The sequence below is a fragment of the Nannospalax galili genome, unplaced genomic scaffold, assembly GCF_000622305.1.
Source record: "Nannospalax galili isolate Female #2095 unplaced genomic scaffold, S.galili_v1.0 scaffold173, whole genome shotgun sequence".
NCBI classification, from domain to species: domain Eukaryota; kingdom Metazoa; phylum Chordata; class Mammalia; order Rodentia; family Spalacidae; genus Nannospalax; species Nannospalax galili.
Window position 1 is genome coordinate 522,329 of NW_008334442.1, and position 15,322 is coordinate 537,650.

A 15,322-nucleotide genomic window follows, 5' to 3' on the forward strand; every position below is an offset into this window, starting at 1 on the left:
AAAATACCGAGTTGTTTTGCCTTCAAACATTACCTAACACATGAAGCTACTTTTTCGGTCTTCACACTATAGGTGCAAAATAGTGTGCTCTGGAGAACAATATCAAGGTAACTTCAGAATTCTCTAAATAGACAGCTGGTTCTATCTGTCTCCTTGTTGAAAATAAGTTACATAGTTGACTTTTTTCTAGATCAATGATGACAGAAGGAAAATTTGTAATAACACAGTAAAGAACTTCCTTAAAAAGCATTTAAGGTTCAATCTCTGATGACTATATCATTTACTCTTACCACTTCCTCCTTTTCTGGGTTAAATGTGAAAAGACTCCTCAGAAAACACATAACTGTGACAATTAGATTTTTTAAATTTAATTTTTAATTACTGCTTTAGTTATAATAGGCTTCACAATGACATTTTCATACATGTCACTATACTTGAGACAATGAGACTTACCTAACTTTGAGGACAGGACTGAGCACTACTAGTCAAAACAGCCTGTTTCTAATGTCATTAAAACTGGCAATTTTACTCTTTACTTACTTTTACTGAACTTTGACTACAAGAACCCATTACAAAATAACTGTCTAGGTCCTTGGTTTAGCTTATTAAAATTATTCAAAAATCAGAGCTGGAGAGATGGCTCAGTGGTTAAGAGCACTAGTTGCTGTTGCAGAGGACCCAGGTTAGGTTCCCAGCACCCACATGGCAGCTAAAAACCACCTGTAAATTCAGTTCAAGGGGATCTGACACCCTCTTCTGATCTCTGTGGGCACTGCATAACCTGGGTGCACTTACATACATGCAGGCAATATAGTCATACATATAAAATAAAAAATATATAATAAAAATTATTCAAAAATCTCAAGAACATAGTTTATCTCAGAAATCAGGTCTGACTATGTATCATCTGTCTGATTTTTCTATCTACAGTAACTTCAATCAACATATTAAAGAACATTTAGAAGTTCTTCCTTTCTTGATTCCTGTTAGCTATTACATTCCCTAACCAGTTTCTCTCCTCCCTTGCCCTGGTTTCATTTCATTTTGCATTTATTTTCACAGAAAGTGTTTTAAACTGTACAAATGAATTTTATCTAATACTACTTACTGCTCAGTAATTTTATGTCTATTTTGTAAAAGAGAAACAATGCAAACCTATATATATATATATGATTTTTTTTTAAGGTAAAGTCAGATACCCAAGATGTACATTCCCTAAGACAAAACCAAAGGATATTTATTATAAATCAAATCATTCTGGTCATTTAAAAAAACTTAACATAAGTGGAGACATTAACCACTGCTGACCTGATGTTGAAGTCGAGAAGTCACTGACAGAAAATCAAGCTCTTTTAATTGTCACCAATTTAAGATTAATGATTTTTTCCCCCAATATGATTATTTCACTTGGGGACAGAAGAATAGAAAAGCTTCGGCAATTTCAGTTCATCTACTATCATGACAAATGATTGTATGAGATAAATTCAACACTGAACTCCAGACTTTCCGTTCAGTGCAACTTACTTCTAGTTCCAGAAGTGCTAATGTCCTTTTATAAGACTCGAATCTTACATTCCAAAGTAGAAATCCATTTATAAATGATTAAAACCCATTGTGCATCATTGCTCATTTGATACAATTTAATAATATGGGAAGGAGGGTGATTAGATTTACCAAATCTGGAGAAATGATTTCATTGTAATTGGAGACTAGTATTTATAGATGCTTACATAATAGGTCTTTTTTGGGCCTGTTTGTTAAGGGCAATATATTCCAACATTTATATGTTATATATAAATAATGTATACTTTTCATTAAGTTTACTATAACAATGATCACTACTCTTTTGACAATACTGTTGAGTTTTATTAATAATTCAGCAAGCTTTTAAACCCAGAAAGAGGTCACAATATTGTTTTTAAAAGATGTAAATATAGTTATATCTTCAATAGCAAAGCATTACTTTTAAAAAGTCACTTATATCTAGGCATGAGTTGTGGTTCAAGCTTTGAAAAACAGTATGATAAGAATATTTATAATTAAAACTATACCTACACCCAATAAAATTACAGCAATAAATTCAAATATATGAAATTATTGGAAACAGTTTATAGATAAAATACTCCCAAGCAGAGCCTTCTGTTAAAAAAATAACTACTTGGATGTGTAAACCTAATAAGCCTCTTTTTCAAATAATTGAACAGAAAATTTTTATTTTAACAATTCATACAACTTCATATCTCAAGAAACAAATAATGATAACACATCTATGTTGCTCGGTATTCTCAAAAACTAGGGTCACAAGTTAAACATATTGTAAATGTTCTATAAGACCAGAATTTACTATGGGAGCAAACTCTCAATATGTAATATTAGTGATGTTAAAAATATAAACATTTATTTTCTCTGCAAGTTTCTCTAGTAGGATCTGTAGTACATTGAAAAAACATCATATGCTCAAAACCAACTATAACTTTTCCTAATTAACATAGTCTATTTCTAAGCCTCTCTCAAAGCAAATAAAATATCCTCCTATTATAATTCACTTAACCTATGAGCTGAAGTTTTTGATAACATGATCTGATTTATAAGCAACAGTTAACAATTCCACATCTCCGTATTTATTATCACCAGGCATAGTCCAACAATGACTGTAACTGACCTTCCTACGTAATCCACATTTGATATAAAAATAATGATCATTCTGAGTTTTGTTAAGGTCTATGTCAGCAGGCAGTGCAATTGGCATGGAGGTTACCAAGAGGTACAACAAACTGGCCTGGAAAGCTATGAGGGCAGTGAGTGCTTATGTCACTCAGAGGACCCCTTTCCTTGACTAAGGGGCAACAGGTACAGGTTCTTATCAAGTTCAGCATGTGAATGCAAAAGGCACGAGGGCTGCAGTCAGTCCACCAATAATTTTTCATATAAATCTATTCATTTGACTTTCTATAACAGCATAAAGAGAAGCAAAAACACCTCCACAGCATTTATGTAAAATATTCTAGCATTAATGCATCTGCATTTGTCTAATAATGAGTACTAAGACTTCAAAAGCATACTCGCTGTCTGTGTATTCTAAAATAAAACTACCAAAATAATACTTATCAAAGGATTATACTACCAGACTCAATATTTCACATTAAAAAGTAGAGTATTATTACTAAACTTTTGAAACATATAAAACTAACTTGTTTTTCTTAAACTTTAAAAAAGAATTTATTTTTATTTTTAAGTTTGTATCTCCAAGCACGTGCATGTAAGGCAGGTGTCTGTGGAAACCAGAGCATTAAGATCCCTGAGGAGGAGCTGGAGTTACAGGCAACTGTGAGCTGCCTGACATGGTTGCTAGTAATTGAACTGAGGTCCTCTGGAAGAGCAGTACCTGCTCTTAACCATTGAGCCATCTCTCCAGGCCCAAACTAACTTGTTTTTTTTTTTTTTTAACAGCACCTAAGAAAACAACAAAATTGACATTAAGTCAAATGCACCTCTCAGACTGCAAATCTTTCTTTTTTGTAGTAGAGCAGGCTCTTGTGAAGTATACTATCTTGTGCTTTGTTAGGTAGTCAAGAAATGTTAAACTCAAAGCCATAATTAATTTTATATTTGATTTATGTAAAAAGAAATGATTTTCTGGTCATTTTGGAGTTAATGAAGAAATTTATATATATATATTTGAAGCACTATTCTGCACAGTGAAACTAAAATTAGAGAATTCAGAAAACTTCATGAAGATCTTTTCTAAAGAACTGCCAATGAAAGTACATGGAGGAAAGCTGAATCATAACAGCCCAGAAAACTCCTTCTAAGCTTTATTTATAGTGATCAGGGCTCTGATTTTTCTCTCTACCAATTCCATGGAATGATATTAATCTGGCAAAGTACAAGAAAAACGGCATTCCTCAGCTTTGTCTTCAGCTGCAATTTTGAAAAGTCTCAAATAAAAACTTCTAAGATTTTAGAATTTCTTCCCTTGCAGCCTCTAAGATGGATTTAAGGCAATAATGACCATGTTTTCTTAACCATAAATACAAGAAATAATATCAGAAATTAGAATGTTCCAGTGTGTTTCTCTGCAGGTTTAAGTGCATATCATATGCTAGAATTGTTGGCACGGAACACAGTATCTGTACTTGCCATGCTGGACTTTTCAAGTAAAAACACCACCTTCTTATAGGCAGAGACCTCAAAAGCACCCGAGTTTCAAAGCACATGTCCTCATGGTTTGTAGAAGGTGGCACAGAACAGTCTGTTATGCAGTATTACTGATAGTGCTACCAAACGAACATTTCATTAATTTACAAAACTACTTTTCCTTAATAGTACAAAACCTTAACTCATGATTGCTGGCTAATTTTTTTAATCTTAAAATTACTATCAACTCAAGTAATTATCATCTTTCTTTTTGGTTCAGCAATCCAAAGAGGAAGAAAAAGAAAGTTTATGAAGCATCATATAAAGTGATAGTTTAATTCTAACATTGACAAGCATACCTGGTGTTATTTCCATTTGAACTATAAGAAAACAAAACCTCGGGGGAAAAAAAAATGTCCTTGCAATTTAGTTAAACTAGACAAAGACTTAAACTGTGACTGATGTCAAGGCCTATGTTTAAGTTTGTTTGAGTTTACCAAGTAGCACTATCCCAGGGGCCTTTTCAAACGAGGCTAAGTGACTATTCCGGTTTCTTCTGGTTCATTTCCTATGCTCCCCTTGTCCCTCCTCTGTGCCTCTTTCTTATCCCACCCTACCCGTTTTATATTGTAGCCCAGTCTGGCAACAAACTCACTGAAATCCCCAATCTCAGCCTCCCAAATGGCTATGTTTTCTAACACCTTGGCAGTAAGTAAATAAAAAATTTTTTAAAAAAATATTCCTTATAGTATATGTAAAAATAATTTTACAATATAAACAAAAACTTGCTTTTATTAAGAGCTGATATACTAATATAGCAATTATCAATTTGGATTATAAGCCCAATAATAAGAAACTGAGCATTGTATCTTGTTAAAACACCTGTCTGTATGGGGCCAGAGACATGGTTCAGCCATTAAGAGCACTGCCTGCTTTTCTAGAGGACACAGGTTCAGCTCCCAACTCCCAGCATTCACATGGCAGCTCACAACCATTGGCAACTCCACATCCAGAGGGTCTGATATTCTCTTCTAGCCTCTATAGACCAGAAGACTGCATGCATGTGGTACACTTGCATAGAGGCAGGCAAAACCACTCACACACATAAAAATAAATGAATGAATTAAAAAAAATCTGTAAGATAAAGCTGAAGTATACTTCATCAGATTAACTGATGTTAGATCAGCACTTCAGTCACATAAAAGCTAAGTGGAAGTTCTTAAGTTTCTTTTTGAGCTGTATCACAATGTAATTTATTATCACTGGTGAAGGAACTCCAATTTCAAAAGTGGGTATTTTACCTACAGGTTATCTTTTAACTATAAAGTATTAGGGAAAAACCTGAATATTGAATCACTAATCTGCAAATTTATACTGGACATTAACATTTTAGATAATCTTACATCTATTACTTAGGTGCCACTTGAAATATTCAATAAAACTTATTATGCAGGAAATGTCTTCATTTATAGAATATTGGTTACATAGAGCAGTAACACACTTTGTCCTGACTCTAAAATAAAGCACATCAAGGAACTGAATCACCAGACTTTGCATCCTAATGCATTTATAAACCAAAAGATTACTAAATATCATTTAAAATTTCAGAATGTTTATTTTAGAAACACATAAAACCAAAAGCACATTTTAGTCATTGGCCTATAAAGAAGAAACAGGAAGTCTTACAAGTGTGTAGATGCACATTTATATGAATAAATATTCTTGCCATGATTTTAAGATCTATAACACCTAGGTAAAGGATATTACATTTTGATTTGAAAAAATATTTAAATTAATTTTTACATATACAATATAAATAAATATTTTCAGAACAAACTTTTTTTAAAGATTAATGAAAGCAGTTTATGCCCAACAAAACTATTTTGGTTGATTATTTTATCTTTCTGAGTCAAATTCTACACACTGGAAAAAGAGCCCATCTTAGTTCTGTAGAAGTTTTTTAAGTGCTTTTAAAATTTAGCAGGCTGCAAAGTCTGTCAGTGAATAAATCAAATGAGTATCTGTCAGAAACTACCATGTCTATCCTGAATGACAAAGCAAGTTGAACATGTTTGGAAAAAGGACTCATACTTTTTGCCATCATCATGAAACCTCTGTGACTGACCGGCACATCATCTCCAATGTCACCAATAAGGCCTCAGTATGAACTCCGGGACATACTTTCAGGTTCTCAGGAAGTTCCTTAAGAATATGTGGGAGCTTCTGCAAGGTCTTTATATTTCTAGCATAAAGATCTAGTAACCAGTCGGTATGAGCATTGGTGGTTTCTGTGTAACCTAACCCTTTGAAAGCTAAGATTAATTCTGAAGATATATGAAAAATGGAACAAAAATTTAGTAACATCCTACTAAGTAAAAATGAGCCAAATTCAAGTTGCTGGTGATAAAAATGTTTCTCCGTTTGAGCATGAAAGTTGTCTACTGTATCTTCTATATTTGTAATAGCAAATAGTTCTTCCTTGACTTGAGGTGATGCCACATAGTCTAAGGGCAACTCCCCCTTAGAGTTTCTCTGTTGTAAAAGCACTGGGCCTATGAAAAAGAAAACAGAAAATGTTAATAGCAAAACATTTTTTTATTTTGATAGTGTAATAGCTTTATTTCTTTTTTCTTTTTCACTAAAGCACACAGGCCTCTGTTTATAATCATATTTGTTGTCAAGCCATGCTGACAAAGTTAACTGGCTATACATACTAATAAACATGCATTTACAAAAACCAAAATTCTAGCCAAGTGCCCAATAATGTTGACCTAAAAGTACATACTCTAGTTAGTAAGTAGTATATACGATGTTAAATGAAAAAGCCTTTTATAAACCTTACTGCGTATCATCTAATAACAAGAATTTCAATGTTCCCAGAAGAAACTAACAAAATGTATTTATCTTAAATTCTGTAAAGGGCTTGGCCTACTTTATCAAAAGACAAAAAGTTCCCTTTTCCACTGCTGATCATCTGGCAATATGGAGACTCTACAAACTGCACAGATACAATACAGAATTTTCTATTCATCCTTGCTTATGTTTAATGTTAGTAAAGGTAAGTGATTCACAAAAACTTCAATATTAAATTTTCTGCATCAAACTCAGAGCTGATCCATCTGTTCAAGAAAAGAGTATCTATATACACAAGTCCTGAAAATGGGAGTTTATATCCTATGTATTAAAGGATGATATAAGATGGGCAAAATAACAAGACACAGGGGCTTGGTCATAGCAAAGTACAGGAGTACTTTGTACCTTTGTCAATCAAATCTTAAGAGTCCTGTATGCACCTAGCCATGAAAATGTTATCCATATCTGAAAGTACAGGACAGGAAACTCCTAACATTATAACATAGGTCATATTGTCAGAAAGACAGTGGATTAATAAGTGCTAAAACTCTTGATGACTATGACACATATATAATGGCCTATGTATAAAATGTTTAATATAAATGATCAACCACTGATATATGACTGATGCATAATTTATAAAAAAAAGAATTTGAAGTGAAAATTGGGTTATCTGCTTTTCTATTAACATTTCAAACTCAAATGGAAAAATGTTTGAAATATTTCTTGTTTTAAAATTAGAGAAAATCATTAGTACCTAAAACAAACAAAGGTTTAGAGATATTACTGCTCTCAAGACTGACTTTCAGTGAATGGACAGTATAGCTTACCACAGTGATAACGTCAAACCACCTGACAGATCCAAACCCAGTATCTGACTGAATGAGGCAAAAACAAGTACTTGCCAAAGGACCTTCACAAACTCAAATGCAAGTAGATTCCTCTCTTAGATCAAGGGACTCATTCACTTAGTACTATTCATTAGTAAAATTCACATTTGGTTGACCTAATGTTATGTCTATTGTTGAGCTGGTGATATGCTGATGTTTAGCATATCACTTAGTTTGATAAAGGACCAAATATTGGCTTGAATGTCAGATAAATGTCAGAGCAGAAAACCAGAATATTTTAGAGGTAGAGCATTAGAGTTAAAAACAAATAATAATAATTTAAAAAAAAGCGAGAAGAACTGAAAAGTACATTGGTTATGAAATGGTGTTGATAAAACAACACACTTAGGCCTTTAGGGGGCAGGAGAAGACTATAAATAACCAAGTGTCTTAAGCCATAATGCTAAACAACCTTTCTCAGATGCATAGACAAGAAAAAAAAATGTAGAGAATATGCCTTTTGTTTCTATGCAGAATGAAATGCTTTCATTACAACATAAAATCACATCAAATTCCAAGTTAAAATTAGCATGAGTAAAACCCAATAGAAGAGTTACACAAATGTTTGTTTTTTCACATTACAAGCTAGTCATCAGTTTTCTTTTTTCTGTTTTAAAACACAAATTAGTTTGAAAATTTTAATGCAATATTTATAATTCTCAGTTCAGAAATAGGAATGTCAGTAAAAAGGAAGGGACTTGCTGAATATAAAGATATAAAACCAGCAGGAAAAGCAATAGATGAATATGAAGTCTAAGTTACTTCTTCACAAAATCCTTGCTACTGTTATTACCCTTTGGAAATCCTACTTTAACTTAACTGTCTATAAAATGTGAATGAAGAAAAATATTCTAGTATATCTTCTCTATAAAGAAATGCCTTACAAAAATAACACTGAGTTAGCCAGTTACATATAGGAAACAAAACGTCCAAATAACCACAAGGAGCATTTATATCCACTTATTGACAAGCTTTTAGAAATGACTAGCTCATAGAGACATTATGTGTGTTAAGTAAAAGGAATATTTAAAAACAACAAATTCAATTAAAAATATACTGTCACATAAGAACCTCAATAGATTAAAAAAATATACAAATAAATATGAAAGGGTCTTTAGCACAACTAACAAAAGGTGGTTATATTTTAGAAGATTTTTGCCTTTACTTTTTCATTAATATCAAATAAGCGCATCTTTCCTTACAGATTTTAAATATAAAGTGCTATCTACTTCCAAGGAATTCATCAAAAAACCTGGATAATTTATCAAAACCTGTTTACCATAATGCACTCACCCCCATGCTGTAGTAGCAGCTTGCCAATCTCTACATGTCCGTTTGACAGTGCATCATGCAAAGGAGTCACCCCGTCCACTTGAGTGAGCAGATCTACCTCTGGACAACGCTGCAAAATTTCCTGGACACACACTGTGTTGCCATAGTTACAGGCTTCATGTAAAGGCGTCCAGCCAGCATTGTCTAAATTAGAAATCAAGGCAAGTTTTAAAACAGCAGAAGTAGGACTTAGGTTGTAAAGCATGATATTCTATGTCTCTATCAGTCTGACTTTGTAGGAGCTTCATATTTAAAAAAACAAAACAAAACCAAAAACCCAAACCCACAAAAAAAACCTTGATGAAAATGATCACAATGTAATCACATTGCTATTTAAAAAATGAAAACAAAAAATAACTTTAAAACATTAATGTTGGGATATGACCAGAATATTATCACTAAAAATATTTTCATACCATTAGCTATAAATCACACATAATAAATTTGGTTTTGCTAATGGCAGTATTTTAAAAAAAAAATCTTAGGTAAATTTACTTAAATGATTTTTCTTAGTGTGATATAAAACTAATTTGCATGACAGATTTTAAGACATTTGATGAGACAACAAAGATTTATAGAACTTACCTTTAACATTGATGTCTATTCCTGGCAAAGAAAGAAGAATAATCAATTTCTCCACTTGGTTTTTTATGCAAGCTCTATGCAGGGCTGTTTCTCCTGCCATAAAAAATTAATAGATTATTCCAGAGAAGACAAGATATCAACTAAAGAAAATAATCAAAGGCCAGGAACTAGAGATCTGGCCCATGCCAGAAAATTATTGAGTTTTCCATTTGACTGATTTAAACTTCGAATTAATTGAAAAAAAAAAAAAAAAAAAAAGAACCCCAGCAATCCATAGAGCTTCTGTTCCATCAGCAATGAAATTCTACAGCAAACGTTTAACACAGGCATTGTCTCCCCCTAGTTCAAGGTTTAAAGCTTCAATCCTGCTATAAAAACCCCAAATGATCAGAGAACACCAAAAATACTGGATTTTGAGGCAATAAAAGTTTTAGAGTGCAATTGTCCTCTCTTAAATTTATTCATGAACCTACACTAAATGTATGGCTCTTTCTTATACAGCATTTATAGCTTAATTCAAATGAATGTTTCTTGCTAAGCACGAGTGCCTCTACACACTCAAGTATAATTCAGAACTTCAGATCCATTAACAGATGGTTTGCTGCTTCTCAATAGGCTGTCTGGCTTTGCTACAGCAGCACAGAGGGAGAAATGGAAGAATCTTAATATAAACACCACACACACACACACACACACACACACGACAAAAAAAATTCCCTAAGTACCATTTAAAGCTGAACAACAATAGCAAATAGAATGGCAAAATGTTTGTTAACAGGGATGCAATTAGTAGCTCTGGTCAAAAGTATTTATTCCTATCTTGGTTATAATCAAGATTAATAAAATATAAGTCATAATTTGACATAAGGGAAATTTTTAAAAACTTGTGACTGCTTAGGAAACATAATGAAATATGGAATCATATTTTCTTGCTATAAAATACTGAGTAGCACATTTTTATAGAGCTCAGTTTTACAGATTATCTCTGAGCTTCTAGTAAAACATTTCTTTTACATGCATAGGAAAGCTTTTCAAGTTTTTCTCTATTTCTCAATTTTCTTCCCCTCTCCCAATTCCTTCTGTTGTTCAGTCTAGTCATTCATATTCATTTTTCTTTCAGAAACAATAAAACAAAGAAAAAAAGACACTAATTTGTGAAGTTAATATCTTAGTTCTCATCTAATATACTTTTCATATTTTGAGCCAAATGGACAGTTATTTTGAATTTGTAGCATGCAATTATAAACGAGATCAGACTAAAAGACTGTAAAAGCTTAGTTTTCACTATTTTCATGAATGCCATGTTAATACTTGCATTAAAAACACAACATAGCTTAGAAACAAGAGAGCAATTTAGTTCTGCCAGGTACAGATTCTTTGATGATAACTTGTATTTCCAAGGTAAGAGATATCTAAGTGAAAGAGGTGCTAGAGTAAATTATTATAGCACTATTCTTGTTCTTCCATCCTTTAGGTACTTAGGTTCCAGTACAGTTAGAACCAAAAGCCAAACACATTTCATAGTCTGGGCTCAGTGCCTAGAAGAAAAGAGCCCATATGCTTAACACAGCTATGCAGCATAGCCTATTCCTCATTCTTTGTTCACAGAATGTCTAGGACTGAAAGAGATGAAGACTGAATTATACTTTTAAATCAGAGACACTGATCCTAAGCAGCACAGGTTGATGTGGTATAGAAAAGTAAGGCAGGCAAGGCTGGAATGAGCTTAGTAAGTGCCACACACTACTGAGCATGTGGGAAGGTGGGGGGAGAAGAGAGGCAGATTCTATTACACCAGGTATTAAATGATCATTTCCTTTGTATAAATGACAGTTCAAGAAAATAATATGCTATCCAAGAAGGTATTTCTTGGACCAAGTCCAATATTTAAGTTCAAACATTCATCAGGGCAAATGTGTGAAATTTGCAAGTACTGACTACAAACCATGGAAAGTTCTTAGCATAAATTAATTCAGATACGTGGGATACCTTTTAGATTAGTCTTGTGAAAATTCATCTTTGTAACTAAAGAGGGGCAATTCTCCTTGGAATATGACAATTCTCCTTCTGACTTCTTTTTCAATTTTTTCAATGATGAGGAACATTTAGCAAGGTTCAGCTCTCTGAAAGGAAAGAAAACTAAGGAAAGCTGGTTTTTCAGTAAGGCATGCCAGCATATATTAGATACCAATTATTTTTTCTTTCAAATGTAGCCTTCCTTTTATTTAGACCCACTTATTCAATCATAGTGCCTTCTAATTTTTAAACTGGTGTCAACTATCTAAGAACAAATTTTGATGCATTAAATTTCTATTTATTTCTATATACCCCCAACTGCTCACTAATGAGCAGTAATGAGACTAGAATGTTAGGTAAAAAGAAAGAAACCAAGTAAGTCATAAGTAAAGCTGAGCAGGTATGGTGGAACATACCTTTAATTCCAGCACCCAGGAGGCAGAGGCAATAGGGTCTCTGTGAGTTTGAGGCCAGCCTACTCTACACAGTGAGTTCCAGGCCAACCAGGCAACATATGGAGACCCTGTCTCAAAAAACCACAAAAAGCAAACATTAAACAAATAAACAAACAAACAGATGAAACTAAATTAGAATGCAGACCTCAGAATCTCAGAGTTCCCCATCCAAGGAAATTTGTAATTCTGGGAAAACTAGTACAGAAGTTTAGAGTATCTCACATGCTCATGCCTGCTAAAATCTCACTCAGATTACAGAAAAGTAATAATTAATATTTCAGAGAAAAATGTGTCTAAATCCAGAGTTCGAAGAATAGTTTCTTTTCTTTGGGACACACTTAGTAAAAGGAAAGTATGTTCTTTGAATTGCAGGGAAAGAAAGTACTAATCGTGTGCTTGTGAGTCTAAAATTGAGTCATCCTCTAACCAACATAATCCTGACAATACCCCATATAACCTAAAGTTCAAGAAAGGCTCTGAGAAAAGGCTATATTTCCAAACAAGGAATAGCTGGAGTAACAGCATCACTTACGGTAACTCTGGCAGACCATCAACTTGTTTCTGCTTAGCACCATTCAGCATCAGTAACGCTCTCTGAGATTCAAGGCAAGGCCGCTGCCCTATTTTCTTTGGCATATGCATTTTTTCAGAAACATGCATACCTGTTTTCCCCAAAGCTTGCAAATAGGAATATACCTGTTGCAAAACAGAATATCACCTTCTCAACTATAAAGAGCAGTAAAAAGAAATTACTTGATCATTTCACTATTAAATCTGATTATATTTTCTTGATTTCACAACTAGGTTGCCATAGTATCATCTCTGAACATGATTAAATACTGAAACTGCTAGCTCTGTGTCACTAGGTCAGTATCAAGCAGATGAGAAGAGAGGCACCTTTTGGGAAAGAATTAAATTTCCTGGTTTAATTTTGATGCTCACTTAGGAAAGTTCTTTTGCTTATGTCTTATGCCCAACTTATGACTAATTTATATATTTTTATATTTATGACTTATGAACAATAGATATTTTGTTCTATATTGCTAATGGTTTTATTGAATAGAGAGTAAGTCCAGAATAAATGGATAAGAAGTGAAAGCACCATTACAAGTATTATCACAAAACAATTTGCCCACATATTTATTTTTCATTTGTTGAAGAAATTGCTAGAGATATTAGACCTTAATATCTAACATGGGCAAGACAAAATGGAAAACCTGGGATCAAATGCAACTTATAAGCATGTGTACATAGGATATAGCATTTGCAAGTTTTGTTTTGAAATGCCAAATACATAGACTATTTAAGATATTGTTACAAAATATTCTTATATATTACAGCAAATGCTTAGGAAACAAAGGTTCTTTTTTTAAATTTTTTTTATTGTGTGTGTATTTCATACACAACATTCCAAACAATCTTATTCAAATCTTATTCATCTTTATACCCGCATCCCAAATGGCACTCTGCCTAGCCCCTCTTCCCCTGCCACTGGAGTCCCTATACTCTGTCATCCCTGTTACTGTGCACTGTGTTGTCAGTGTCCCCAGCCGTTCCCCAGTGCAAATCCATCTGCAGAGTCTAGTCAACCTATTTAGAGTCCTTTGTTTTGATCAGGTCTTCCTCATCTAGCAACAATCAGTTGCCAACATTCCTTTAGATAAGATTGGGGTCTGCTGTTCATTTTAACAGTTCTATGCTGGGTTATTATCTGGGAGTGTCTTGGGCCACCCTGGCCAACAACTCAAAGGAAGGTATCTCCTGTCTGGCATTGTTTTTTGTTATGTAGCCTTTAGCTATATACATGGACTCTTAAAGAAATATACTGATCACTTTAATCTCTGGTTATACTTTCCTTCTGGGTGTTTAAGACTCTACAGTTGGCCCAAATAAACCAATTTATTTTTACTCTTAAGGTTGTTTGAGGATCTGTTCCTCAGGGGTCACATGGACTTGGGAGGAGCCCCTGGCTCCTTTCTTTTACCAGTTCCATCTATGTGAAGACAAGTCAAAGGGCCTGCTCAACCATGGCTGGCTTCACTTGGAAGCATGGAGGAAATGTTTCCTGTGTTGACCTTCCTCTTTCTACAATGTACACTGGTTCAAGTCCATCTGGTAGGGTCTCCATGGCCTCCTTGAACAAGAGGACAAGTGACTCACCACAGTTACAGAACATTTTGAGATGCTCATAGCCCCCTTGAACTCAGTCGACCTTGGAGGGCAAGGAGCAAAAACTGTACAAAGGTTCTTTTTATGTACTCTTAAACAAAATATCTATTTGGCAATCTATTTTTAAAAAAAGATTAATTTCTATTTTTTCAATTTGTGTGCATGTGTGTTTTTGTGTACAGGTGCCCATGGAAGCCAGAAGAGGCATCAGAGCCTGAGATAGTGTTAAAAGCAGATGTAAGCCACCTTTTGTGGGTGCTGGGAACTGAACTTGGGTCCTCTGGAAGGGCAAGAAGCAATCTTAATCATTGAGCCACAACCCCCACCCCCACAATCTACAATTGAGATAGAAAAATATGTTGGAAAGATATATGAATGGTGTTCTTTTCACTTAAAAGAAAGAGCTAAGAATTAAAGTTGAATTCATGAATTTTCTTCTTAGAAATAAAAAAGAACTTGCATAGAGTAGTGCTTACTATTTTCTGGAGAGAGAGTGGCTCAGAAGATATACTGGCATAGCTCTGTAGACACAACTTTTTAAAGACTGCTTCTGCAACAAACATTTGAAGCCAGGAAGATGAAAAGGAACATATGAAAATCTCTAATTCCTGCGAAGAAAAGTCTGCAGAGAATGAGAAGTAAACAGTGTTACTGCTACATATTATAAAATCTTTCTATAGGTTATTTTTTCTGTGGATTTTATTCAATTGAGTGACAGCTCCTCATACCAGCAAATTACACACATAATTCTAAACTACTACGCACACACATGCAGTCTTTCCTGCTTTTAGGAGACATTTTTATGGTACATTTTCTAATATTTGAAAAACAATTTTATTACTTAAATTAAAAATTTTAAATTATATATATATAAAATACATTATA

The 15,322-nt window shown here is 33.7% G+C and overlaps 1 protein-coding gene across 2 annotated transcripts in view; it reads right to left on the minus strand.

The window, feature by feature from the left end:
• Nucleotides 1–1,989: 1,989 nt before the first annotated feature.
• The window catches only part of Slf1 (SMC5-SMC6 complex localization factor 1), a 67,354-nt gene continuing 54,021 nt past the window's right edge, over nt 1,990–15,322 (minus strand). The window contains exons 15-20 of one of the 2 annotated variants that reach the window (XM_029561740.1): nt 14,914–15,059; nt 12,801–12,964; nt 11,787–11,920; nt 9,798–9,890; nt 9,174–9,356; nt 1,990–6,689 (exon numbers count right to left, since the gene is read on the minus strand). In XM_029561740.1, the coding sequence (XP_029417600.1) occupies nt 6,241–6,689; nt 9,174–9,356; nt 9,798–9,890; nt 11,787–11,920; nt 12,801–12,964; nt 14,914–15,059 (1,169 nt within the window). In that variant the 3' untranslated portion in view covers nt 1,990–6,240. The remainder of the gene's footprint in view (nt 6,690–9,173; nt 9,357–9,797; nt 9,891–11,786; nt 11,921–12,800; nt 12,965–14,913; nt 15,060–15,322) is intronic. The other variant, XM_008829330.3, reaches the window with a different exon arrangement.